Source organism: Prionailurus viverrinus, chromosome A2 (genome assembly GCF_022837055.1).
Source record: "Prionailurus viverrinus isolate Anna chromosome A2, UM_Priviv_1.0, whole genome shotgun sequence".
Lineage (NCBI taxonomy): Eukaryota > Metazoa > Chordata > Mammalia > Carnivora > Felidae > Prionailurus > Prionailurus viverrinus.
Genome location: NC_062562.1, coordinates 112752411 through 112779822, shown reverse-complemented (window position 1 = coordinate 112779822; position 27412 = coordinate 112752411). Strand labels below are relative to the sequence as shown.

The window sequence follows — 27412 nt, the reverse complement described above, 5'->3', positions numbered from 1 at the left end:
ATAGTTTAGTTTAAATGATTAAATAAGCCCCAAATCAAATTTAAGAGAAAACTGGAATTGACACTTAGGCTATACAATATGTATCACTCAGCTTTAGTGATCTCAGCATTAGGGCTTTAAAAAAAGAAACTTCTAATCAGAGAGATGCCTACATTGCATTAGTCTGCATGTATGCAGAGGACAAGATGCCCTGGTTTGGTCTAGTATATCCTCACTCAATCCTCCTCTTTTTTTTATTTTTTTTATTTTTTAATGCTTATTTATTTTTGAGAGACAGAGAGACAGAATGCAAGTGGGAGAGAGGCAAAGAGAGAGGGAGACACAGATTTTGAAGCAGGCTCCAGGCTCTGACCTGTCAGCACAGAGCATGACATGGAGTTTGGGCCCAGGAACTCTGAGATCATGACCTGAGCCAAAGTCTGATGCTTAACAGACTGAGTCACCCAGAAGCCCCTCTCCTTTCTTTCATTTTCCTCCAATCTATCTCCAACTGTGAAACTCAGTTTTTGAGAAAGATGGCCCACACCCCAAAAACACCTTCTCATCTCCCTGTTTCCTGAGTCTCCCTGATGAGATGCCTTGTGATTTTTCGTGAAGTAAAATCAGAGATATGAAAATGGGAAACAGACACAGTGATTTCCATACTTCTAGAACACCATGTGCATCAGATTATAACACAGAAACACCTAAGCTAGGGTTGGCTCCTGCCCTGATGACTCTGACAACTGTCAGTTGTTCAAAGAGCCAGATTTTTGTTTTTAATAATGCCCTTTCCAACGTAATACTTAAATGTACACATGTCTTGAATTTCAGTGTGAACACAGGGTCCTAGTCATGCTCAAATCTGGCGATACATCCCAAACGGATAGCAGTGCTACTGGATAAGAGCAAGGGTCTGCTGAAGAATAAGGACCACCAACATCGCCACTAAAGTGTGTTCGGCCCATTGCGTCTCCACACCTCCGCTACCAACACGCAAGGGACTTGTGGAAACAAAGGAGAGTTGATGCTCCCTATGAGCAGGCTTGAGTCTAGCTCTTTAGAGTGTGGAATTCCTGGGTGAAAGTCCATAGGGGTCCTAGTGAATTTAGGAGTCTGGCCTTTCTCCATCTCTTCGGCTCTCTCTGCCTTTCTATTTCTTTGCCCACTGTGCCCCCACCCTACCCCGTGTATACGCAAAAGAAAGTTTTACACAGAATGAGCTCCGCGTTGACGTAGGCATCCCTCCCCTTCCATCTGGATACAAACCCAGAAGGGAGCAAGCAGGGGAGATGCGAAGGCAGGGATCGCGAGGATCATTGTGGTTAGGGTCCCCAGGGGGGGCCGATCAGGAGCCAGCCAAGAGTATTGGTTCTAGACCCACAAATAGATCAGGCTTTTCCCTCCTCCATCAACCTCTCAAATCCCAATGAGGTCACTGAAATGAAAGAGAATCAGAGCAAGAGGCAGGGGGAGGAAGAGGACGACGAGGAGGGAGAAGAAACCCAGACGGAAAAAGGCCATCAGACAAGGTCGCTTTTTCTGGCGACACAGCAACTACGAGGAGCGTGGTGCTGAATATATCCGCCCGCTCAGCCTGGGGACCGAGGCACTCGCAGAAGCACTTTGTGTTACCACGAAAACAAAGGAGAGGAGACGAGAGCGAGAGGGAGAGAGAAGCTCTGAACAGTTCCGCTTTGGATCTCTGGGAAGCAAGGCTCATCTCCTTGGCAAGGAAAGAAAGGGAAGCCTGAAGGGTCTGGGAGGCTACGAAGGAAGCAGGTTTCCTGCGGAGACTTGGGACGCGGCAGAACTCTGGACAGCGCCTCTCGAGCAGGGCTCCTTTACTCCTGGCTCCGCCAGGTTTCTGGCTCCTTCCTGAAAGCCCTTCTGCGGGTACACTCTCCTCTCCTGACCCCGACCACCGAACCCGGGAAAATCCGACGATCGCTGTCAGAACGTGCCAGGGGGCGGAGCGACTCTTGCCTCTGGCCCGGTCAGGGAAGAGGGTCTCCGGTTCTGGAAATCTAGTCCTTGTGGAGAATGCTTCGCTGGTGAAGAAAGAAAAGTTTTGGGGTCTGGTAGGGGGCGGAAGGGGTAAGGAGGATAGTGGAAGAAAGAAGGTGGATGGTTGGTTTCCCTCTCTGATCTGGAAGGAATGATGACCGAGGAAGGATGTGCACCAGCGGCCAGATTATTGGGAGCCTCTTGGTGCTCTCTGTGCTGGAGATAGGGCTGGGGGTGTCCAGCGTGGCCGTGGGGGCGGTCAGCTTCAGCCTGGCCCTCCGAGAGCACAAGCCGCAGCTCGGAGACTCGTCCCCGGTATGGAGCGGGGTGTGTGTACGTTGAGCCATTTCACTCTCTCTTTACCTCTTTACGGTGATGGTCAGTGTGCGTGCGTTAGTCACTCCCTCCCTGGGGAAGAAAATCATAAATCTCTGGCTTGCATGTAGGTTCTTGTTGGCAGATTATTCCTCTTTATGTTTGTCCCTTTATTTACTAATTGGCTTTTTCCCCCTCACCTTGCTTAAGACCAAATTAAATGGCTTTGTTTAAAGTGGTGGTGGTGGTTAGGGGGGTTCAGCAGTTTGCCCTGGCTGAATCTGCAAAAGGCTGCCTAATAGTGCTGATTAGGGAGTCACACCTGTCAAGGGCAGACTCACTTAGCCTGTTTCTTTTACAAGGAATATCAAAATGAAAGTGTTACATCATCTCTTGTATCAGGAACAAGCAAGGGTAGATTGATGCATGTATTTCTGGGCAACAGTGTCCGACTAAAGACAACACTGATAAAACAGAAAAGAAATGTGGTATGCGTGTAAAAGGAATATTTTATCCCAGAAAACACTGCTCTTAATTTTTCTTTGCTAGCTTTCTGATACTTCACATCTAAAAACTCTTCTGTAAGTTCTAGGCAATAAGTTAAACAATAAATGGTAGGATATGTAACTACATTCTAATTGGAGAATAACTCGGCTTAAAGAGTACCTAATGCTCAGAGAGAATGTCATAATTTCCTCTAGGTCAGATGTCAGACCCAATGACCTTCTTGTTTACTGTGGGTGGAATCTCCAGGAAAGCTTTAGAGACTCTTTCCTTCCACCAAAGACCAATAAAATAACTCAGCACTATTCCTAGTGTGGCCCTGATTGTGAAAAATCATTTTTTTTTCTTCTCCTTTGAGTATATAGATGCTATATCCTTCTTGGTTTCTAGCTTGATTCCAGTTTTCAAGATAATTTAATAGGATGTTGTTCTGTCACTGATGATCGGTAGGTGTAATTAACAATCATGGCTTGAGTATTTTTGTTTTAAGTCAATGAAGAAGAAAAAGGACTATTTGTTTAAGAAAAATCGTTTCAAAGTAATTCAGATTTGAGAGACCTTCCAGCATTCCTAAAACTAGTACAATTGTGCTGTGGAAAATGAGTTTTTATATTTTAATTTTTCAAAGTGAAGCAAATGTTTTTAAACTGCAGAAGTTAAAAGGAAAAGTAAAAATGGTACTCAATTCTACCACTGAATGTTTCCAAAAATCCTTGTTCTGAATTCAGTAAGTTACTATCATCTCCAAATAATTACTTTTTTCTTTATTATGTAAATTTTATCAATATACATTTTAAACTTAAGTATGAAAGGCTAAAAGGCAAATCTTAAATTTGAGAACTTTACATCTTATATGTAATAGTGATTATTTTGAGAGTTGTAGTTATCACTATTTAAACAGAATTAGTCAGACTTTAAAACTTCTATCAGACAACTATCAAAATTGAATATAATATCAACATTTAAAACAAATGGGGCAAATTGTGACCTTTTGACGACTTATGAAGGAGAATCCTCAAATACTCTTCAAATCACTTCCCCTCTTAATTTTGAGAAATTGGATGAATAAACATAGGTTGTCTCTAAGTAGAATTAAAGTATCCACTTTATCTTTAAGAATTAAAAGAATGGTTACATTTGCTTGGCATCACATAAGGAAAATAGATTATTTTTTTCTCTTCCCAGACAACGTACCATTATCTAAATGAGCCAACATATGTATTTGTTACCAAAAATGAAAGTTTTGAATCTGCCCAGTAAAAAGCAAATAAAATAATTATTTATTTATAATATACATATAGTCATCATAAAGAATTATTTCCATCTTTAACTGGCTCTTTAGAGTAACCAAAATTCACCTAGAGTGCTCAAACAACAGTTCTAAATTCTATTGCCTGATTCAATAAAATTTTTAAAAAATACATGTGATTGAATGAATGGATTGAAACAGGGATGCCCCAACAAGTCCCTTTTGGGATCACTTTTATAAACTCAAGTTAAAAAATCAAATTTATGAAGAAATACTCAGTTTTGATCATTATTTATTAAATTATAGACTTCCTAAATTGATTTTTTAAATTGTTTTTCAGAGGTCATTTGTGATATAATCTCAATTATCTCTTATTTCTGTCAATGATGAATTCATATAACCAGTATTTATAGAGGGCTAACCATGTGCATTTGACTATTTAATACAAAGATTATTAAGATAAGTCAGAATAACTAGTAAAGCAGACAAGATGAGTATATCACTAACTTTATCAGTGGTGAGAAATTAAAGTTTGACCTCAGAGAGATATAGGGGCAGATATAAGGGTGAGAGTATGGGGTGGTCAGTGAAATATCCATGGGATAACAATTACTTTTCTCTTGATCGTGGAAGTTTATTGGGACTTGTGATTTATGTATCACAGTGTTAAGTAATGCATCACAGAGTGGACTCCAAAGTCTGCCTGGGTGCGGATCTGTCATTTATTATCGAGATAACATCCACAGTTCTCATATTCTGTAAAACAGAATATTTTTATTCTGTTTTATTTTAACTGTATGCCTGTTAAAAGGCATAAATGAAATAATGCTCTTAGTAAATATATAGTGTGTAGTGAGCACTGAATAAATGCAAGCCACTAATACTGGGTGCACAAACTGGCAGAAGGGCATAAGAAAGGAAAGTCTTTCAGACAGCATGGATGAAGGCACAAACTGGGATGGGATGTGTTATGTTCCAGAAAGAATAGGCTCTTCTACTTTTCTGGGGCTTATGTGTGAAACGAAGATAAGGATGGAAAGAGTGGTTGCGGCCAGACCATGATGCGAGGCTGTGTGCCAGTCTAAGGCAATAGACTTATTGCCTCATATTTTTAATAATAATAATAATAATAATAATACCAATTCATACTTCCCAAAGAGATTCAAGGAGAAGCAGAGAAAAACTAGATTAAAAAATTATTAATCTCTTTGGTATTTTATGAATTAAAAATATGTGTTAGTTATAAACACTAGCTGGGATTTTACAATAATTAACCTGTCACAATAACCACAGTCTATAATCAGAGTGTGCTTTGATTGGTGCCATGAAGTTTTTTTCAATACATTATTGTCATTATTACAAGATGTCTGAATTAAATTTTAGAAATCAATAGAAATAAAACTGTACTGTGAAGGAATTATTTTTTTATATATGGACTCTGACATAAGCTTTTTATCTAGTCAAGTACACTAAGAATTCAGGCAACTATTTTGATCTTTGAACCCAAATATGCAAATTTTGCAAAATGTGATTTAAAAATTAAATAGTAAAATAAAAGTCTTAGAAACCCAGGGGATGGATGCTTATATTTCTAGTCACTGTTTTATAATGAAGCAAAGGGTGATCAGGTTCCTGTCATCGGTTTAAAGATGTGGCCAATAAGCAGGAAAAAAAATTATTTCGCTATACAGAAAGAAAGTTATAAATCCCTTATAGGATTTTTGCTTCTTCCTGTTCATTTGTTATAGCTGATATAGTAACCTTGTTGAAAGAAGACATTACTGCTAGATAACAATGAATGAACTCTTGAGTAAACTGCTTTGGAAAAGAAAGTCATGTGAAATATAATTGACGTGTACAATTTATTGACAGAGTTCAATAGACAGAGCTATGTTTCCAAGTTGCTGTATGATAGTTACATTTCCCCATCAATAATGAATCTGTAATGGAAATGGACTGTATTTAGTACTACACAGATTCATGGTTCCAAGAGAATTTTATTTTGCTGCTCTAGGTTGGCACTTGAAAATGTAGGGATTCAGATGGTTGTGTCCAGAACAACATCTAGTGCTAAGTTGTATTTGAGATATAGCATGCTAAATTCCATCCATCTATATCTAATACTCATTCTATAAATCAAAAGTATTAAAAGAAACTTTCCTAAGCCTTGTTTAGCCCACAGTCTTTTAAATATTCAAAAAAATATTTACCTTAAAATAATTAAAAGTTTGAATGACTTTGCTTATTTTTCTGGACAATACTTGATTTGTATATTATAACTTTCTCCAGATAATAAATCTGATACTTTAGGTGGGTGAAATTTATAACATAATCAAGGCCACCTGTTATGTGGACTCCTGATTTACCATTGCAACAACTCAGCCAATTGGAAGTTTGTGTTGAAATTAATCCTACATTAGCAATGTAAGGGAGGTGCTATATATAAAATGATATCTGCCTCAAAGTGTTATTTTTAATTTTTAAATCTATCCAATTCATTTAAGGAAAAATAAAACAATAAGGAGAAATAAATCTGAAACATTTGAAGTTACTTCAAATGCACAAAATTTGAAGCTAATGTGTCTCTAATCAGATAATATATCAATTTTCTCCAGCTTCAAAATATATAACATAAGAAATTTGTATATCTGAGCATGAGATGAAAGCTCTACCCCACCTTCATAAAAATTACAAATATACATTTAAAACCAACTTTGGAATTAATTTTAATTACACAAGTAATTCATACATATTTTCATATCAAAGGGTTAAAAAAAGAATCAAAGCTGATATTCTCTTTCAACTCATCAAAATTAGCCACCATTATAAATTTAGTGTGTAATCTCACAGGCATTGCTCCACATATAAATAGTATTGTTTGAACATGTAGATCAATTTTGATTAAGTTTTGGATGTAGTGAAGCCCATTCATGGACTCTGTAAAGCCCAGGCAAAGAATATCTTCCTTATTTGATGTATACGATTATTGTCAAGTGCCACTTTTATCTACTGGGGTTAGGGCCATTAGATATTGGCAATTAAAGAAGTTGGATAAGTCAAACTACTAGGAAGTGTAGTTATTATTCAAGGAACCATACTATGTGTCAAATGAAACATAAATAAAATTCTATTTCTGGTATTGATTGATAATGGTATAATAGAAGAAAAATGGTGACTTTTGTCATTATCTGATGAAGTATTTTGCTTTAGTCTATATTTCATCCTCATAAAGTGACATGTGTTTAAATTTTTATCTAGGGCCTGTGACAAATTATGTCTCAGGATTTTGGCCCTGATCTGAGAGTATAACTATCTTGAAGACTTTGGCATAGGAATATTAGGGGATAATTGATAATAATTGCATCAGTCACCTTTTTGTGGACAGTTTCCTTGATACAAACATGATTTGAATAAAGTCAAACCCTTTCATTTGGATGATTTTGCCTAAAGTGTTCAAGTTGGTTTTCTTGTATTGACATGGTTATTAACCAGATCATCCAATACATGCTTCAAATGTGGCCAAGAGATTTAACTTTCTATATTAGCCCTCAGATAATATTTAATTTTATTGGTTGGTGGCATAACCCACCGATCCAAACTGAAACGCTTGTCTTTAAAATTCTATAAGAACTAGAATAGATTTTGGTGAAAGTGTGTGTACACAACTACTGGAGGGGGAAAAACCCCAAAAATTTTGTTCAAATAATGTTGGGTCATTTACTTATGAAGTAAACAGATTTTCATTTTACTACTATATATATATATATATATATATATATATAGTATATATAGTATACTACTACACTATATATATATATATAAACTTATTCATTCAAATGACATTCTATAAATAAATAAGCTCAGAGTCTTAAATAATATTTGACTTTACTGTCTTAGTAATTTAGTAAAATTACCAGGTGGTCACTCTGCAGGTAGATGTTTATTTCAACATGCTAAATGGACAGTTCCAGAATAAGTGGGTGGCAGTATATATTTTCATTGAGTATATTTCTAGGAGACAGAAGAAATTGTATGAGTACTTTTTTCTATTATATCAAAAACCATGCAACTTTTCTTGTGAATGCAGATCCAAGCTATATATACTATAGTCAAATTGAATGACAGGTTGGATTCATATATCCTACTCACTATAACTGTGGCACTGGATAACTTCTGTTTCTTTATGAAGTCAAGGAGAGAAATGCCGGTACCAGTTTCATGGATTACCGTCAATACCAACATTGGCATAGAATAAGTGCTCAGTGAGCATAAATTGCTTCTTTCTTCAACTGCCCTTATACTATCCTAGGACTGCCTGGGACCTAGATAACACCAGTACTACACTGGGTCTCAACATTTCTTCAACACCGCTGATCAATTTTAGTTTGACTCACCTTTTGGTTTTTTTCGTATATGGTATGTGTCTAGTTACCTTTTGATTTAATTCACAAGGTACATTATCAACTACAAAAATGTACCAAAATATCTGCATTAGACAGGTCATGTAAAATATTCAGCTTAAAACTGAATGGGGAAACAGCAGTAAGGCACTTCTCTCTCTCTCTCTCTCTCTCTCTCTCTCTCTCTCTTTCTCTCTCTCTCTCTCTCTGTCTCTCTCTGTTTTTCTTTTGGGGGTAAAGAGAATGGTAAAAATTCTATCATAAAAATATTCAGTGATAAGATAAATTAGACAATTATCTAAGTCAGACAAGTCAAACAGTGAGGATGTAGGAACCATTATTTATGCCATAAATCAAAGTCCTTGAAAACATATAAAACTATATATGTTCTTATCGTTAGTCAAAATAAAAGTACAAATTAATACTTCTAATAAAGACACATAGTATTGGGACACCTGAGTGGCTCAGGTTAAGCATCTGATTTTGGCTCAAGTCATGATCTCATGTTTCATGAGTCCGAGCCCCGCATCGGCCTCTGCGCTGTCAGAGCAGACCTTGCTTCAGATTCTCTGTCCCCCCTCTTTCTGCCCCTCCCTTGCTTGCACTCTGCCTCTCTCAAAATAAATAAACTTAAAAAAAGATACATAATATCTTGGAGGTTTTTATGGTTTTGCTTTTGAAGCAATATTTATTACATGTTGTAGTATTAATAGATGCATCAATGAAATACCTAGATTTCAACAACGATTCTTATTAATTAGGGCTCATGGTTTTTAGCACCAGTATCAAGATTCCTGAGAAGAAATTCTAAGCTCCATTAGTTCATGATTTATTATTAAATATTGGACAAAATTATGTGGTCAAGACAAAAAAAGAAAATATTAGTGGCTAAGAAGACCATTTTGGGAGACAGGGTGCCTTGAGCTATTTGTCTTGTAGAAGTAATACAAGATATGATTTATTAATAGTTAACTGTGTTCCAGATGTTTTTATATACATTATTATTTCTAATCTTAACAACATTGTGAAGAATGTAGTATTATATAAAATTTATGTAGGGAAAAGGACCTAGAATCCACTTTTATTTAATCAGCTGAGTTAGTATTTAAAGATGGACAGTCTCATTTTAAAATCTGCACTTTTTCTATTGCATTGTGTGGAACATGGGAAATTGTCATGAAAAAGTCATTCACTGAAGTCTGATCTCATTATTTGCTCCCATCCCTGAATATATGAGTCAGGCAGAATGGCATAAAGATCAAGTCCCCATCACTGTTTGTACCTGTTTCCCAGAAGAGACTGACATAGTCAACTGATGAACAAGCACAACTTCCATATTCCCAGAAGAATGTGAAATATTAGACCAAATCGTTCTCACCTTCAGAGCTTAGGCTTTAGCCTTAAAAAGTAAACTGAAATTATGCATCTCAAATGATCATTACATATTATGAAAGCAAGTCAGGAATATACAAACCATATTTAAACCTAGTTCAAAATGTGAGTTATCAGTGAGGGATCAGGGTTGACTCCCTTGTGGGGGGAGCTCTTTATCCAGGCCTTGGAGATTGGGCAGGTTTCCAGTGGGCAGAGGAGAAAAAGAAGATGTGCTAAGCAGAACTATTAACATGTGTAAAGTCATGAAAGGGATGATAAAATGGAGAGTTTGTGGAGGATTGAGGAGACTAGACTTGTTAAAGCAAAGAGATGTTCACATAATAACTGGCAAGTGAAGATGTAGCTCACCCAGATACGATAAGACCAGCTTTAAAAGGGTCCTGAAAGAATGGTAAGACTAATCTGCCTTTGATTCCTAACTAAATTTGGTGAGCTTTGCTGGTTAGAACTTGATGATCATGAGGCCAAAGCAGTTGGACCGGGCATTGGTGCTCATTTCAAGGCAAAACACCAGCTCTTGATTCCAAGACATGTATCCTGTATCAGAAGAAAGATGTGAGGGAACTCTTGAGACTTGAGGGAAGTGTAAATCTACCATCACAAACGTAAACCCACTTCAAGTGGCTTTCCTGTTGATGGTGCATTTGTAAGATGTTCAATAATTCTTACAGCTGCCTGACATATAAGAGTTCACTTATTTAATTGGAAACATCAGCATTACATTAAGAAATGAAAATAGATTTGGAGGCATTAAGACTTGGGTTCACATTCTAGCTCTAACATTTGTTAGCTTAAGTTTGAGTAAGTCACATTATCTCCCTGAGCTATCAGCTAAGTTATCTGTAAAATAGCAATACTAATACCTATCTTATGGAGTTCAAAAAATTAAAATGAATACTTATATAAAGGGCTTGATACAGGTTAAGTATTTAATAACTATGATGAGCCCACAACAATGACTGCATGCTATTGCTGTATGTCTGGAAAATCAATTTTCTGTACGTGGTCTCTATTTTTGTGTTAATAGAAATTCTATTTTTATACATTTCTGAAGGGTAGCTTTTTGTAAGGCCATTGATGAAATTGATCTTGGACTCAATGCTTGATAACATTTAGGTCATATACCCTCTCTTAGAAAATATGTGCTTTTCATAACCAATTTCAAACATTAATAGTTGTGATTTAGAGTTCATTTTCCAGGGTCCCAGGAATATTATCTAGGTCAACATTGGGATAATTTTTGTGTGTTCTCCCAAATAGAGATCATGTATTTGAGTTTATCATTATTTTTGGCTAGGCTGTTGGAATTCTTATCTCTTTCTCTACTTGTTTCCTGCTGACTATTTTCCTACATTGTTTGCTCTGAAGAATTAATAATAATAACAGTCACATTAATAATAGTAACACTGGCAGCTTATATTTCGAATATGCTGCATTGCCTAAGAATTCCAACTGCTGTGTTAGACCATTTATCTCAGCAGGATGAGTTTCTTCACCTAAGGAATGAGTACCTAGCAGATTTAGGATTTAGTGATCTAAATCACCTGAAGAGATAATGTGTGCATGTGTGTGTGTGTGTGTGCGTGTGTGTGTGTGTGTGTGTGTGTGTGTGTGAACACATGCATGTGCTCATATGCGTATGCAGGGGAGATTAAAAGATAAGAAATTCATACAAGGAAGTTGATAATTGTCACTGATATGCACTATATGCTGTGTTTAGGCTGCTAGTAACCCGACTTGGGTACAAGTTCACAATGCTGTGATCCTCTATGAGCTGCAACTCATTTCCATAACTGGCTGGGTTTCAGAAACTGCCAGGCATGTTGGGTGGACATTCTTCTATGGTGTTGACAATTCTTGGGAAGAACATAACTTCTACCCTCTAGTCCCCTGGAGTCCCTGGCTATTTTCAATTCTGTGAGAACAGGTCACAAATCACAGACTCAAAGCTGGCACGTACCCAAGGAAGTATTTTTTGTTGTTGTTGTTTCATCTTCACCAAATGTATCTTCTACATTTTAAATTTTGTTGTGTTTTCCACATGTATCAAGTTATGGACATTATATTTGAGTGTTGTCCAAATACATTACAGCATCTATGTTAATCTTACTCAAAAATGACATGAAGAAATCTTAAACATAAAAATATAAACAAAAATTATGCAAACTAGGATAGCCCACATTAATGTAAAATTACCTTAAGCTATATACAAACACTTACTAAATTGTCATCACGACATAGGTCATAGAGAGGCCCTATATAATATATATATATATAAAGTTTAAGCTGCTTTAATAAACAGAATGTTATTGACAATGTTTCCATACCTGGGTGTTCAATATTGATGACAACTTCTTGTACTTCCCTCCAGAAATAATTATCTTAAATTTTTATGTGTTTGAATTTTGAAATTCAATTTTTTGTAATGGCTAAAATAACAAAAATTTGGACTCAGAAGATAAACTCTTCAATTTTGTTACTGCTATATATGAGATAGTTTTATTTTGTTCCATTTTAAGGATTAACATGAGTAATGACTATACCTAACAATTATTTGGGTGATTGACACCTAAATGTGTAGTACTGCAAATTCAGTCCCTCCTACCAAAATTTATAATTTTCTTGCTACTTTTGGAGAAGAAACAGCTCTAACATCAAAAGCCTTATTTACTCAGCATATTCAAAATAGTCAACAGATTATTTTTTAAAAAGAAAAACTATCACAAAGCAGAATTGGAATAGAACACAATGCATAATGTATTAAATACAAGAAAGACTGAGTTCCATGAACACTGAAAGGGAGATGTGAGGGAATGGTGTGAGAATCAAGGCTGATTCTTTCTATACATTGAGGGATTTGGGTCCAGGGGCAGTAAGAAGTTTCTGAGGTTTTTGGACTTGGATTCATCTAGAAAAGTTTGACATGCCAATCAGCTACGTGCTATGTTTGATGATTTCTTCTGAAATTCATTCTTGTGATTGTTGGTTTCATTCAGTTACCTTACAGTCTCTGAAAAAGATTTACCTCACTGCCTGCTGTGCATCCCTTTTTATCACTGTGGGGGTTTTCTTTCCATGTCTCCCTTGAGTGCTTTTGGTTCAATTTATTTTTTCACTGTAGTTGCCTCTTGCCCCATGCTACCTGCTAAGCCACCAAGATGGCCTGATGCTAATGGAGAACTGTTTAGCACAACAACATATCTGTTGTACATTTTATTCCTTTGGTATTTTGTTTTTTGTAAAGGTGATCATATTTGTGAGAGGTCATGACTTTCTTGATAAAAATGTACACTTATCCTTTTCCAGTTGAATTTTTGAAATATTGAAAACTTCATAATTTTCTGGAGTGAAAGAAACATGGTATATGGATCTATGTGCTTTGCTTTTTTCAGTGCTCTGTTTTGGGGTGGAAAATAAGAAATTAGTTCTAGCTTAAGGGAAAAAATAACACTGCATAATTAGCAGGGTTTTCCATGGACTAAGAAAAGAAAGAAATATAAATAGGAAAGTGGAAAAGTGACTTATTTTAAAGATGAACATTATGCTAAAAATGCAAAAGAATTGGGAGAGGGGAAAGCAGAGGTCATTAAGGAGATTTGTAAATCTAATAAAGGCAGACAAATCCCAGGGAGCTGGGTTGTGGGATAGCATAGCTCAGGGGCAAGGACCCCTAGGGGTTAGGGATATGGAGATGGGGACCATTCCATGTTGAGATCAATGGTAAAGACATTTAATGGGCCTGAGCTCATCCCACTGGGTTGGGATGAGTCAAGAAGAGGAATGACAATGTAGCATGGAGAAAGAGCTAAAACAAATCAGAAGAGTCAGGTTCCCATTCCAATTCTCATGCCAGATGCTTATTCTCCTTAGTTCTCTTTTCTATAAGATTTTGTCAACAAATATTGATTCTACAGCTACAGCATTTTACAGTCTGAGTTAGGTTCTGAGGATCTAGCAGTGAATACAATAATCATGATTCCTGATCTTCTGAAGCTGATAGATAGATAGATAGATACAGACATATAGATAGAGATATATAATATATATATTATATATATACAATGAACAAATAATGCACAAACATCTAAAACATCTCAAGGAAGCAGTATTTTCTGAAGGATGATGAGGCATTACCCGGATGAAACAGGGGAAGAACACTGTTCCAACTAGAGGGAAGAGAATGGATAAAGACCCTCAAATAGGAAAGGTTTGATGTATTTGAAAAACTGAAAGAAGGCCAGGGTGACTGGATTTATGGCAAATGAGCAGAAGGAGATAGAATGCACTCAGTGAGGTAAAGAGGCAAAAAGGAAAAAATCACTTAAGGCTTTATACACAATTTGCAATGTCTTGATTTTTCCTTAATTATAATAGGAGACTATTAAAAATAATGGAAAGGTTTTAAACATAAAAGTGACAAGATTATATTCGCATTTATTTTTTTTTTAATTTTTTTTTTCAACGTTTATTTATTTTTGCGACAGAGAGAGACAGAGCATGAATGGGGGAGGAGCCGAGAGAGAGGGAGACACAGAATCCGAAACAAGCTCCAGGCTCTGAGCCATCAGCCCAGAGCCTGACGTGGGGCTCGAACTCACAAACCGCGAGATCGTGACCTGGCTGAAGTCGGACGCTTAACCGACTGCGCCACCCAGGCGCCCCTATATTTGCATTTAAAGAAGCTCATTTGGGGCTTCAGTTTATAAAATATATTTGAGTCAGACAAGAAGTTACAAGTCTAGTTAGGACGCTACTGACATTTATGATATTATGGTTACATGGATGACAGTGAAATATTGAAATAAAATGGAGGAAGCACAGATATTTGAGACACAGAGTTGACAAGACTTAGTGTTTGATTAGATGTCATTGTTGAATAAAGCATTAAGAATGATGGGGCGCCTGGGTGGCTTAGCCGGTTGAGTGTCTGACTCTTGATTTCAGTTCAGGTCATGATCCCAGGGTCATGAGATCAAGCCCTGTGTGGGGCTCCATGCTGAGCATTGAGCCTGCCTGAGCTCCAATCTCTCTCTTTCTCTCTCTTTGTCTCTCTCCCTCTCCCTCTGCCCGTCTCCCCTGCTTTCACTTTCTCTCTCTTTCTCTATCTATCTAAAATAAAAGAAATAATAGTAATAATTAAAAAAACAAAAGAACAAGTCTCAGATTTGGGGACTGAGCAACTGGTAGGATCCCATTTACTCTTTTGAGAATTAGATGATTAGAAAAGGGAAAACTGTGTGTGTGTGTGTGTGTGTGTGTGTGTGTGTCTAGGATATAATTGCATAGGATGTGTACAGATCAAGAATTTATTTGTGATCTGTTAGAGGTACCTGTGAGACAGAGACATGCTGTGGACTATTAGATGGGTCTAGAGTTCAGAACATAGGACTATGGTGAAATCTAAACATGGGAACAGTCTATAAATACATTAAATACATTTAAAGGTATTTATAATATTTTTTAAAATTTTTTTAATGTTTACTTATTTTTGAGACAGAGAGAGACAGAGCATGAACAGGGGAGGGGCAGAGAGAGAGGGAGACACAGAATCGGAAGCAGGGTCCAGGCTCTGAGCCATCAGCCCAGAGCCCGATGCGGGGCTCGAACTCACGGACTGTGAGATCATGACCTGAGCTGAAGTCGGACGCTTAACCGACTGAGCCACCCAGGCACCCCCATTTAAAGGTATTTAAAGCCATATTACTGGTTGAAATTACCCAAAACAAAGCCTTTAGTTCCTCTGAAATTCAGAAGCTGGATATTAATATGAAGGTAAGAAAGAGAGACTGAGAAGTTGTGACCAGAGAAATGTATGGAAAACCAAGAAAGTGTGGTGTTAGAGAAGCCCAAAGGAGAGAGCTTCCTTGTAAGATGCAGACTATAACATGGAAGTCATTGGTGACCTTAGCAAAAGCAGTTGAAGTAAAGGACACATACTCCAGTGTGAAGTATGCTAAAGAAATAATGGGAAGCAAGAATACAGAAATAGTAAGTGTAGTGGTGTAGTGGTGGTGAAGGGGTCTGTGTAGAGAGAGAGAGCAATTAATGTGAAAGGATTTGGAGTCAAGGAAGGTTTTTGATTTTAAGGGAGATTTTGGAACACTTCTATGTGCTGAGGTAAATAATGGAGTAGGTAGAAAGGGAGAGAAAGTCTGAGTAGAGGAAGGGTGATTTAATGTAGAGATGAAGTGCAGGTCTTGTATTGATACATTGTATTTTTGTGTATTTAAAAAAAAGAAGAGCAAGATGAATATGACTGAAGATGCAGTTTATCACACTGAATGGCAAATGGTGAGAGGAGCCTTGATGGCTTCTGTGTTCTCTGTCTCATCTAAGGTCTGTCATGGTTATAGGGGTAAAGAAGAGAATGCCATTACAATGTTTCCTCTCCCTATCAGTTGAGAAGTATAATTAAGTCACACAACATAAACTGTATAGAGACATAGAAGTAATTTATTCCAAATTCATCCTTTTATAGATAAGTAAACTAAAGCCCTGAGAGTTAACACTGCTGGCTAACTATAGAACCAGGACAAGAGGGCAGTTCATCTAATACTTAGTCTAACCCAGTTTTCATAGATGCCTCAAAATATTGAGTAATCCTTAAGATAAATGCTGAACTGAAAGGAAAATGCAGTTATTTGTTTACTCTCTCAAACTGAACAGGAATGATCTCAAATTATTGGCACTGCTAAACTATCACGAAGATGTAAGTATTTTAACACATTTTAGAGGTCTCCCCCCAGTTGGGGGTTTCAAGAAAACAGCTTTTTACAGAAATTATGGCATGTTCTCTGTGGTGCTTTTCCAAAGCAACAGGGAAATTGTAGTGAATTTTTAGAGGTTAGCAAATTTTCCAAACCCACAAGAGCTAGTGATCAATTTAGGTAAGTAAGTGAATTGCTTTCAAGAAGCCTCTAAAAAAGAAATTCCAAAGCTCATTTATCAATCTATACACATTCAAAGAGCTTGGATAGGGAATGTCAAAGTCATATAATTCTGAATATTTTCTGTCTGAGGGTTTTCTTCTTAATTCAAACATAAAGAAATCAAAATTAAGAGTCAGATTTAGTATACAATTGGCCTAAAGTGGCTAGGAACAAATATGTGTATATGCATTGTGCCTTTATCCAATACTGTCTTAAAAATTGTCAAAATATTTTATAAAGATAGATGACTTTAAAAGGGCCACATTTAAAAAAGGTGCACTTTTTCACAAATGTATCCTTGGCTATAGATACAGCAGAGTGTATTTACTAGTGTTGGGGTAAGCTGAGTTTTCCACTGCAATGTTAATAAATTAAAATATCATTATAAAAGATAATAAGTATTCTTATTTATACCCCAGTCACTTATAAAGTAAATGATTTCCTCAAAGGAATAGGTTTTGTTTTGTTTTGTTTTGTTTTTGTTTTTGTTTTTGTTTTGGAGAAAGAGGTATAACTTTAACTCATGATTTTGCTGTAGCCAAGGGGTATCACCAAACATCTTAGGTCTTCAGACCTTCAAAATAGTCTTAGAGGGATACATAAGTAGTTTAGGAAATATCAAGGGGAAAGTATCTGATAAGTTAAAAAATACAAATTTGGCAGACATCACCCATTGAATTATCAGGGAAACCAGGGCAATAGAAATTAACTTGTCTCTAGAGCTCACACATAACTGAAATGAACTCATTTTGGAAAGCATCGTATCTCCTGGGTGATATTTGTGGGGGGAACTTTTTTCTTTGGCTTGTGACTGTAATTAAAATCAGGTGTCATTTAGATTTGTACAACTAGAGTAGTCATTAGCCACATATGGCTATTGAACACTTTAAATGTAGCTGATCTGAGTTCAGATGTGCTAAAAGTATAAAATACACATTTGGATTTCAAGGACTGAGTATGGCAAAAAGGACTGCAACATATTTCAAACTTTTCAATGTTGACTTCATGTAGAAATGATAGCAGCGTGAATATATTGAGTTGAATAAAATATATTCAAGTTTTCATCTTTTTCTTTTTTAATGTGACTATCAGAAAATGCGACGTTGTGTATATGACTCGAATCTGTGCCTTATGTTGGATTTCTAATTTCTCTAATCTAGAAACATTTTTCTTATCAAAAGAAGTAATTAGCTCATCAGGAAAATCTTCATGCTTTATTTACCTAAGACGTGAACTATAGATGAGGAAAACCTTTAAGACTATTTGAGCTATTAGTGGACTAGAAGGCTAAATTGACTTAGTTGGCTGGTAGAAACAGTATGCTAAGTGTTCTGGTACAGTATTTCCCAAAATGGACACCCAAGTTACCTTCCCCAACGACATAAAAATTTCAGCCTTTCTTTTTTAAATGGTGAAATCCAAATCTTTGTCTGACTTTTCATTAAGGGGATTTCAGGTATCATCTGGCAAATACCAAAAGTGTTTTGAGAGAGGAGAGGCTTTTCCCCACCTCTCCTACTAACTGGAAATTCAGTCATTCATTTATCTATTCGCCAATGAGTTTTCATTGAACTTTTTGTAAGTGTGAGGTCCTGTGTTAGTGCCAAAGTTTTAAAGGTAAAAAATATGTAATACCTGACTAGGAGTTCAGAGCCTTCGGGAGTGACAGATATGTAGTGAATAATTACCATAAAATATTATCAGCGCATCAGTGTTATAATAGACTTGACTATAATATATTTTGTTAGGTTCTGACTAGGAGTACATGCAGGGATTGAAAAGACTTCACAAATAAATAATATTTATACTGGATCTTGGTGTGTAAGAAAAAAATTTTCCAATTAGAAGGAGAATATAAACATTTATTGGCACCTGCCACATACCATAACAAGGCAAGCACTTTCACTGGATTGTTTCTTTTAATTCCATAATCATGTGATATTAGTATTAGTCTCCTCATTTATATAAAATGAATGAAGAATAACATTTATTATAAATGATATATGGAGTGTCAGAGAGCTGTGATAGTGCCATGGTAGATACTCAAGAAATACCTCATAAATACTGGAGAAATGTCTGCTAAAAATGAGTGGGGTAAAAACAGGGCCACTTAGATTAGGGACCAGAGAATATCAGTGCAGGGAGGAACTCATGAATCCCATACAGTCCAACTCTCTCCTTTTAAAGATCAAGCCCCAGAGAATTCAGTTGACTTGTCTAATATAGTCAAATGACAAAGGAAGACTGAATGGGAGCCTAGGGGTTCTGTTATAAAGTACAGAACATTTTTCTCAATAGTGCATGGCCATAGCCTTTTAGCCCATGACTACAGAAAACAATTCCATCAAAAGCTGCACTTTGGTAACAACACATATCAAACCCTACTGTCATTTCTCATAAGTCTTCAGCTTGTTTGTACAAGATTCCTTTGTGTATTCTCCTGTTTAGAGTTGCAATTACAATATTACTGATAATGTTTTCACATAATTTCCTCCCTTTTAAAAATTCTAATAATTTTCCCTCCCTTTTCCTTGCTTTCCTGAATATTTGCTCCTTCAATAGGACCTCTAACAGGATCTTATTAAAGCAGTTTTAGTAATACAAAGCCTTAAGGTATACAGGACCCTAGAACTTTGCAATTAATCAATTTGACAGATAATTACTGGTCTTAGTTTAAATGAAGCACTTTGCTGAGAATTTGGAGAGAGATAATTATCTGTGCTTTGGATCCAAGAGCTTTATAGCTGGTGACACATATGTATGCAAACAATAACAGATATCGAGCACTTGAATTCTTCTAAGTGTTTTGCACCAATTATTTTATCTAATTATTTACAGCAATTCTATGAAGTATGTTCTCTTATGCATCCAATTAAAGAGAAAGCTGTGGCAAATCATTTAAGTAACTTTCCCAAAGTTGCACAAATTGAAAATGATGAAACCATGATTCAAATTCAGCCATTTGACTCTGGAGAAGACATTCTATCACTAAATTATAGTGCCTCCTCCTAAATCCAAATAAACGTAGTTAAATACAGAATGTAGTGTATGAACATCCTGTGGATGCAAAAAGGAAAGTAAAAAGGGAGACAGATGACTTCATGGAGGATATGACTTTGGTGGCAAGTCTGGAAAAATAAAGTAGGGAGGGCTTGATGGGAAGTGAGGAAAGAAGGGCATTCCAAGTTGGCGGAGACATGATGCATGGAAAGCTTGAGAATGGAAAAGAGAACATTGGTTTCAGAACACACAATGTGCAGAAAAAGAGAGTGTAAAGCGGTAGGTCTGACCTAACTGTGAGGAACTTGAGTAGTATGCTATGGAATTTGAACTATATGTCTTTAAAGAAATGAACAGGTACTGGGCGTCTGTCTGGCTCGGTCAGTTAAGTCTCTGACTCAGTCTCAGCTCAGGTCATGGTCTCAAGGTTTCCTAAATTCAAGCCCCACGTCGGCCTCTGTTCTAACTGTGCAGAGCCTGCTTGGGATTCTCTCTCTCCCTCTCTCTCTGCTCCTCCCCCAGGCATGCTGTCTCTGTCTCTCTCAAAAAAAAAAAAACTTAAAAAAAATGGACAGGTACTAAGAATGTTTTAAAGGTTTTGAAAGACAAGAGTAACATGAGCCATTGTATTTTAGGAATAATCACCTAGGCAGCGGTGTGAAGAGTTAGAGCCATGGGGATTATGTACATCTTTCAGGTTAAAATTTAGAATCAGAAGAAAGCTAACTTGAATGCAAATGGATATTAAAGGGCATGTGTGAGAAACTTTATGGAGGCAGATTCAACAAGAATCTGGTGAGAAACAGGCTATGAAAAATGACAGTGGAAGAGATTTGAAATTAAGGCTGACTTTCTGCCCAGGTTAAAGAGAGTAAAACTATACTGAGCTCAGAAAAGCAAAAACAGAGGCATGTTTGTAGGGCAAGAAAACAAATTAAGTTTAGACAAGTTGTGCCTCTTTGATGCATTTATTCATGAAATATTCATCCATCAACTTATGATACACTCTGTATTATATTCTGGTGGTACTATAAAGAACAAGAAGATAATGTTCCTGCCTTCAAGACACAATGTATGGTAGGGATACAAACATTAAACAAATAAATATACAACTAAGCATTTAATTATAATGCTATAAAGGGAAAAGTCAGGATGCTATAAGAGTTTAAAATGGGAACTTAGTCCAGAAAGTTAAGGGGTGGGGGTGTGGGGGGGGGCTTTCATGAGGAAGTAATATTTATGCAATAATATTTAGGTAATATTTAATTCAGGAATAATAGTTAGCCTGTCAGAGAAGAATAGGACTATTTCAGGCTATGGAAATATCAGATGTCAAGTCCCTGAGGGGGAAGGAATTTGATGAGTTCCAAGAAGTTAAGAGAGAAATCAGTGAAGGCTGAGACTGTAGAAGAAGGCAGAATATGAAACACTTTATTGACCATGTCAAGATTTTGATTTTTTTCTTAAAGGCAATGGGGTAAAATTGAAAGAGTTAAAATGTGGAGGTAGCAAGTTCAGAGAAGAGTGGGTTTGATGAAGGTAAGGATGGAAAGAAAAATTTGGAAGCTTTTTCTCTTACACTGATGAGGTTTGGAATAGAGTGGAAACAATGAGAGTGAACAGAGCAGATATATTTCTGAGGACAAACCGAATACTGTGTGGTTCACTGACATACCTGAGGGTATGAAACAGGTGTCAATAAGGAGTCCCAGATGTCAAGAATGAGAACTCAGTGGATGGCTGTGTTATTTCCAGAAGTGAGAAATTTTGGAGAAGGCTATCTCCAGGGGGATGATGACAGGATTTTCAAGAGAATATTTTCACAATATTTTCAGGGAATGATTGGGGCACTCTGAAGGGTAAAGTATTTTTATGAAGCATCTTAGTGTCTATTCTTCTGGTTGAATTCATTATTTTTTTTTGAAAGAGAGAGTGAGAGCAAGAGCGAGAGAGAGCGAGAGCGAGAGAGAGAGAGAGAGAGAGAGAGATGAGTGGGGGTGGGAAAGAGAAAGAGGGAGAGAGAGAATCCCAAGCAGACTCCATGCTCACTGTGGCCTGACACAGGGCTCGATCTCATGACCCTCAGATCATGACTTGAGCCAAAACTAAGAGTTGGAAGCTTAACTGACAGGCACACAGGCACCCCTGGTTGATGTCATTCTTAGTTTTTACAGTGTAGCCCCTACTATTTCTCAGGTCATATCATCACCATACATAGGGCAGTAGAAAAGACAGTCTGTTTCTCTGAATGATGAAATAAAATTTCTAGAATTCAGGGCGCCTGGGTGGCTCAGTCGGTTAAGCGTCTGCCTTCGGCTCAGGTCATGATCTCACAGTTCGTGAGTTCGAGCCCCGCGTCAGGCTCTGTGCTGACAGCTCAGAGCCTGGAGCCTGCTCCACATTCTGTGTCTCCCTCTCTCTCTCTGCCCCTTCCCTGCTCATGCTGTGTCTCTCTCTGTCTCAAAAATAAATAAACATTAAAAAATTAAAAAAAAAATTTCTAGAATTCATTCTTTTCCCTCTGATTGGCCTTACTTGTATCTTGTGGTCATTTCTGAAGCAATCACTATGACAAAGGAGACAGAACATCCTAATGCATTAAAGTTGGTTTACAGAGCTTTGTGGGGTGAGAAACCCACGACTGAGAGTGAGGGATAGATGCCTTCCTCAGCAGAAAAATGAGGTATAATTGCTAGAAGATGGGTAAATAAATTCTGAAGACCAAATAATGGCATTCAACCACCACATAAGATCATTGATACTGTAGAAGTGAATACAGAAAGATAAAAATGTGTAGTTTGAAATTTTGGGAGGGCATCTTTGTAAAAAATATAGTTGGAACTGTTTCAGATAGAGGGCATTCTCAATCTATACATGTGAGAAGTTGTTGGCAGAGAAGTAATAGTTAAAGCTGCAAAGAGTTTAGATGAGAAGAGACTGACACTTCAGGAATACCAGCTTATAGTAAGATAGAGAAAAAAGAACCCAGTAACAGAGACTGAGGACTGATAGACAGAAAAGAATGGGAAAATAAGGAGAGTTGAGTGCCGGCGTGCCTGGGTGGCTCAGTCACTCGAGTGTCTGACTTCTGTTCAGGGCATGTTCTCACAGTTGGGTTTGTGAATTCAAGCTCTCAGCTGGGCTTGCTGCTGTCAGTGAAGAGCCCACTTCGGAATCTCTGTCTCCATCTCTCTCTCTCTCTCTGCCCCTCCCAAGTTCATGCCCTCTTTCTCTCTCTCTCAAAAATGAATAAACATTTAAAAAAGAGAGAGATAGGAGCACCTGAATGGCTCAGTTAGTTAAGCATCTGACTCTTGGTTTTGGCTCAGGCGATGATTCTCACGGTTCCTAAGTTCAGGCCCACACAGGGCTCCTCACTGACAGTGTGGAGCCTGCTTGGGATTCTGGCTCCCTCTCTCTCTGCCTGTCTGCTGCTCACTCTCTATCTCACTCTCAAAAATAAATAAATACCATTTTTAAAAAATAGGGGAGAGCTGAGTCCCGTGGAGTCCTGTTAGGAGACTATTTCAAAATAAAGAAATAATCAGTAGGGTGTCATTGATAATCGTTGAGCAATTTTATGAACTATGGGAATAAAAACTGCATGTATTACTTTATACAACAAGTAATTATTGAGAACCTATTGACTGACAAGTACCATGACCAAAGACCTTCCTCTTCCATTCCAACAATTTAATAAGTATGTACTATATATACACCAGGGAGCATTCTAAATATTCTGGTTGGGAGTAGGGTACTGGTGGTAGTTATAAATATGAAAAAATAGTCTCTTCCTTAAAAAGCTTCATGTCTAGTGATACAGGTAATAAACATAAAAATGACTAGAGTCAAATTAAAAGATGTACATTTGGTACTATGAGAAATCAGAAAAAAAGATGAAATCACATCTGGTCAGAAAACTTAAGATGGACTCTGACGAATAGGTAAGAATAAGAACAAAGTTTTGCAAATAGAGAAGTGGATTTAGGGAAAGATGATAAGCTGAGTGTGTGCAATGATTACTAAGTCCCTTTGGCTGTAGGATATCAGCAGGAGACTAGTTTGCAAATTGGATTGAAACCATCCATTTAGGGCCTGATGGCAGGCCAAGATATTTGTTGAGTCATTAAAAAAAAGTGTATGAAGAAGTGAGGTATTAAAAATCATGCTTAGGATGAACTTCAAATGACATTAGAAAAACAGAAGGCAGAGAGAGACCCTCTCTAGAAAGCTCATAGATAATCCAGGGGAGGGCTGTTGAGGGCTTGGATGAAATAAGAGATTCACTGTGGATGTAGAATTAATGGCTCACAGTAATTGGATTGATAGGAGTGATACAGAAAGGGGAGGGGAATCAAAAGTGCCTCTTTTTTAAGAAAATGCCTCTTAATTTAAAAGTGCCTCTTCTATTTTTAAGAAAATAGTAGTAAGAGTGATAGAAACAGGAAAGTGATGAATGGAAGCAGACTTGAAATTCACTTGTGAGTATAGTACCCTGCTGGATCTCTTTTGTTGACTTCCATGCATCCGGCTGTGAACACACTGAATTGTAAAATGATTGTAGGCTAAGCTAAAAACAGACAAAGCTTTCATGATGACCAACATCCTGTGTTATTCTCTGATCTCTTAGAACATGGACCCACTTTGGAAATGACATTTTGTTTTGAAATATCACATTCAGGGCAAGTATTATTGGCAACACTTAGAAGACTTCATTGGTATCAAGTAGAAATTAATACATTTGATAATTACTTTCTAAAAGGTAATCCACTTATAAGCCTTAAAATCTTGTTAATTGCTGCTCAGCATATCACAGCTGGAAGTTGGAGAGAATAATAGTGTCCACATTCCTGAGTAAATATTGATTTCATATGGGACAATCCACCTCCATGAAGGAGGAAACATGAGCAAATATACACAGTTTTGCCATAATGCAAGATTCTGTGAATGAGGAAAATAAACAAAGAATCAACATCTGAAATATTTTGTGTAATTCCTCTCAGGAATTCAGACACTAGTCTGTACTCATCAGATACTAAAAAATATTATATAATTTTGTTAATAACTCCACTTACTTATGGTTTATTGGGTCATAAAAATTATACCAAATACATCATAAATATTGTCTCATCAATCCTTTTAATAGCACGGTAAGATAAGTTTGAGGATATTTGTAGTAGTATGCCCATTTTATAGATGGGGAAGTTCAGATTCAGAGAATTTAAGTAGTTGCTATGAGTCCCACTACTTTGTGGCATAGCCAGATTTAAAGCCCATGTTTTCTTTACTCCAAAGTCTATACTCTTAGTCATTATGCTCTATTCCATCCATTTGTTTTAAGCTCTGGCTGTAAAGAATAGTGCTGATTCTATATTCCAGGCCCTAGTGGACAATACCCATCAACCAAGCTTTTCCCAGAGCAAGAAATGTCCTGACACATACATATAGCTCCTCTAATGATTCAGAGGACCCAGCAGTACAATATGGAAAGCTGTTGCAGATACCTTCTTCCTGTTTGTAATCTCATTTGTACGACCATCATGCTATATCTTGTAAGGGAAAGGGATTATTTTCTCTCCCAATATACGTGTTTCCTCTTCATGTCATTTAATGGTAGAAAAATCATGCCAACGTACTTTCTATTTCTGCATCAAAAAACAATATAACCATGATATCTTCTTCATCTAAGCAGATGCTTTCCTTATTGTTTCCCAAGAAATCAGGGTAAAACTTAAAATTGTATTACAGTTTTGACTATTGTCCTCAGCATGTTCTGACTGTTATAGCTAGTCCTCACAGATAACTTTGGAAACAAAACACTATTCGAGGAAATGCACATTGGGAAATTGTAATCTTCAAAAAATTATTTATTTATTTATTTATTTATTTATAGAGTGAGAGCACCCTTGAACGGGGGAGAGGGGCAGAGGGAGGCAGAGAGAGAGAGAGAGAGAGAGAGAGAGAGAGAGAATCCTAAGCAGGCTCCGTGCTCAGTGTAGAGCACCACTTGGGGCTCCATTCTGGACCCTTGAGATCATGACCTGAGCCAAAATCAAGAGTCAGAGTCAGATGCTCAACTCATTGAGCCACTGAGGCACGCCTAAAAAACATATTTTAAAAAGACATAATACAAGGCACCTGGGTCACTCATTCGGTTAAGCATCTGACTCTTGATTTTGGCTCAGATCATGATGTCATGGTTCCTGAGTTCAAGCCCCATGTTGGGCTTTGGGCTGAGAGAGCAGAGCCTGCTTGGGATTCTCTGCCTCCTCCCTTTTCCCCTCTCCTGTTCATGTGTGCTCTCGCTCTCTCTCAAAACAAATAAATAAATATTAAAATCAATCAATCAATCAATTAATTAATTAAAATTAGTAAATAAAAAACAAAAAGATATAAAACATGATTGTTTCTCATTCATAGATTCTAAAGCTGCATTTTGGTTACAAATTGTGCAAGCCTCACTTTATTTCTGAGGGAATGATGTCATTTCTATTGAGTTCCATAAATTATAGAACTATTTGTAAAGGAAAGGAATTGGATAATGTATGGTGTTTGTTTATAGACTTCTAAACATTGTAGAGCCAATATATTTTACTCGCTGTTGTACTTTTTGAGAGTAGAAAATGGCCTGGAATTGACAAAGAACAGCAGAGGGCCACTGCTTAAAACTACCTCCCACCAGACAGAAAATCTCCATAGGTAAAGATAGATATGTGTTAATTCTTGTGAGATACAAATACCTCTAGGGAGGGCAAGTGTTTTAAGCCAGACGTAATAATGATTAGGAACATCAATGAACTGGAAATTTACTAGAAAGAAATCTCCTGACTAAAAGAAGAAGGTCTGCCAATTTATCGATTTGCTTACCAGGCAATTCCATGGCTGACTTTTTTTTTTTTTCCTTAAAGAGACACAGAGAGAAAGACAACAGAACATTTACGAGAGAGCAATCACGAAGATGACTGAGAAACCAGGGCATGTTTGCCTAGAGAACACACAGGGTTGATGGTGTATTTGTCATAAAATGTGGGCAATGGGTGTATATCACAGGGACAATGGCTTCAGGCTTACTGAAAGAAAGAAATTTGTGGCAATCAGAATTATTTAAAGGTGAAAAAGCCTGCCTCTCTTAATGGAAGAGACTGATCCTAAACTGTAAAGATTATTATCAAGTAAGAAATGCAAATAATATATTGATGTTGGGCACATTATGAATCACTAACATTCTAGTTTCCACAGACTGAGCTTAGCCCCAGTAAGCAGAAGTGTTTGTGAATGTTGTGTATTTGGAAGAAAGACGATTAATGGTAGAGAGGAATCTGGAGGAGCTGTTAATGAATATAAGACTAACTCACAAAAAGCCTTGACCTTCCCTTTCACTGAAACAGTAATTTCCAAGACGTTTAGCATTGCATTGGATTATTATCAAAGGTTCTCACATACACATAAAATAGGAAAATCGTGTTTTTCCCACATAGATATCAATTTTTTTTGTGTGTAAAAGCCACCCAAGTTAAAGGATGGATTTTAAATGGATGCCTTTTGGGGATTCTGTGACTTAATTCAAATAAAGCATTCACATGGTGGGAATTTAAAAGCCAGCAAGGAAAATATTTTGATGAGCTCTTTCCATA

At 37.0% G+C, this 27412-nt stretch overlaps 1 protein-coding gene across 3 annotated transcripts in view; it reads left to right on the top strand.

The window, feature by feature from the left end:
• The first annotated feature begins 2154 nt into the window (after positions 1–2154).
• Positions 2155–27412, top strand: part of TMEM196 (transmembrane protein 196) — a 50269-nt gene continuing 25011 nt past the window's right edge. For 2 of the 3 annotated variants that reach the window (XM_047850614.1, XM_047850613.1), the window contains exon 1: positions 2155–2301. In XM_047850614.1, the coding sequence (XP_047706570.1) occupies positions 2155–2301 (147 nt within the window). Of the gene's footprint in view, positions 2320–27412 lie in introns of all 3 variants that reach the window. The other variant, XM_047850611.1, reaches the window with a different exon arrangement.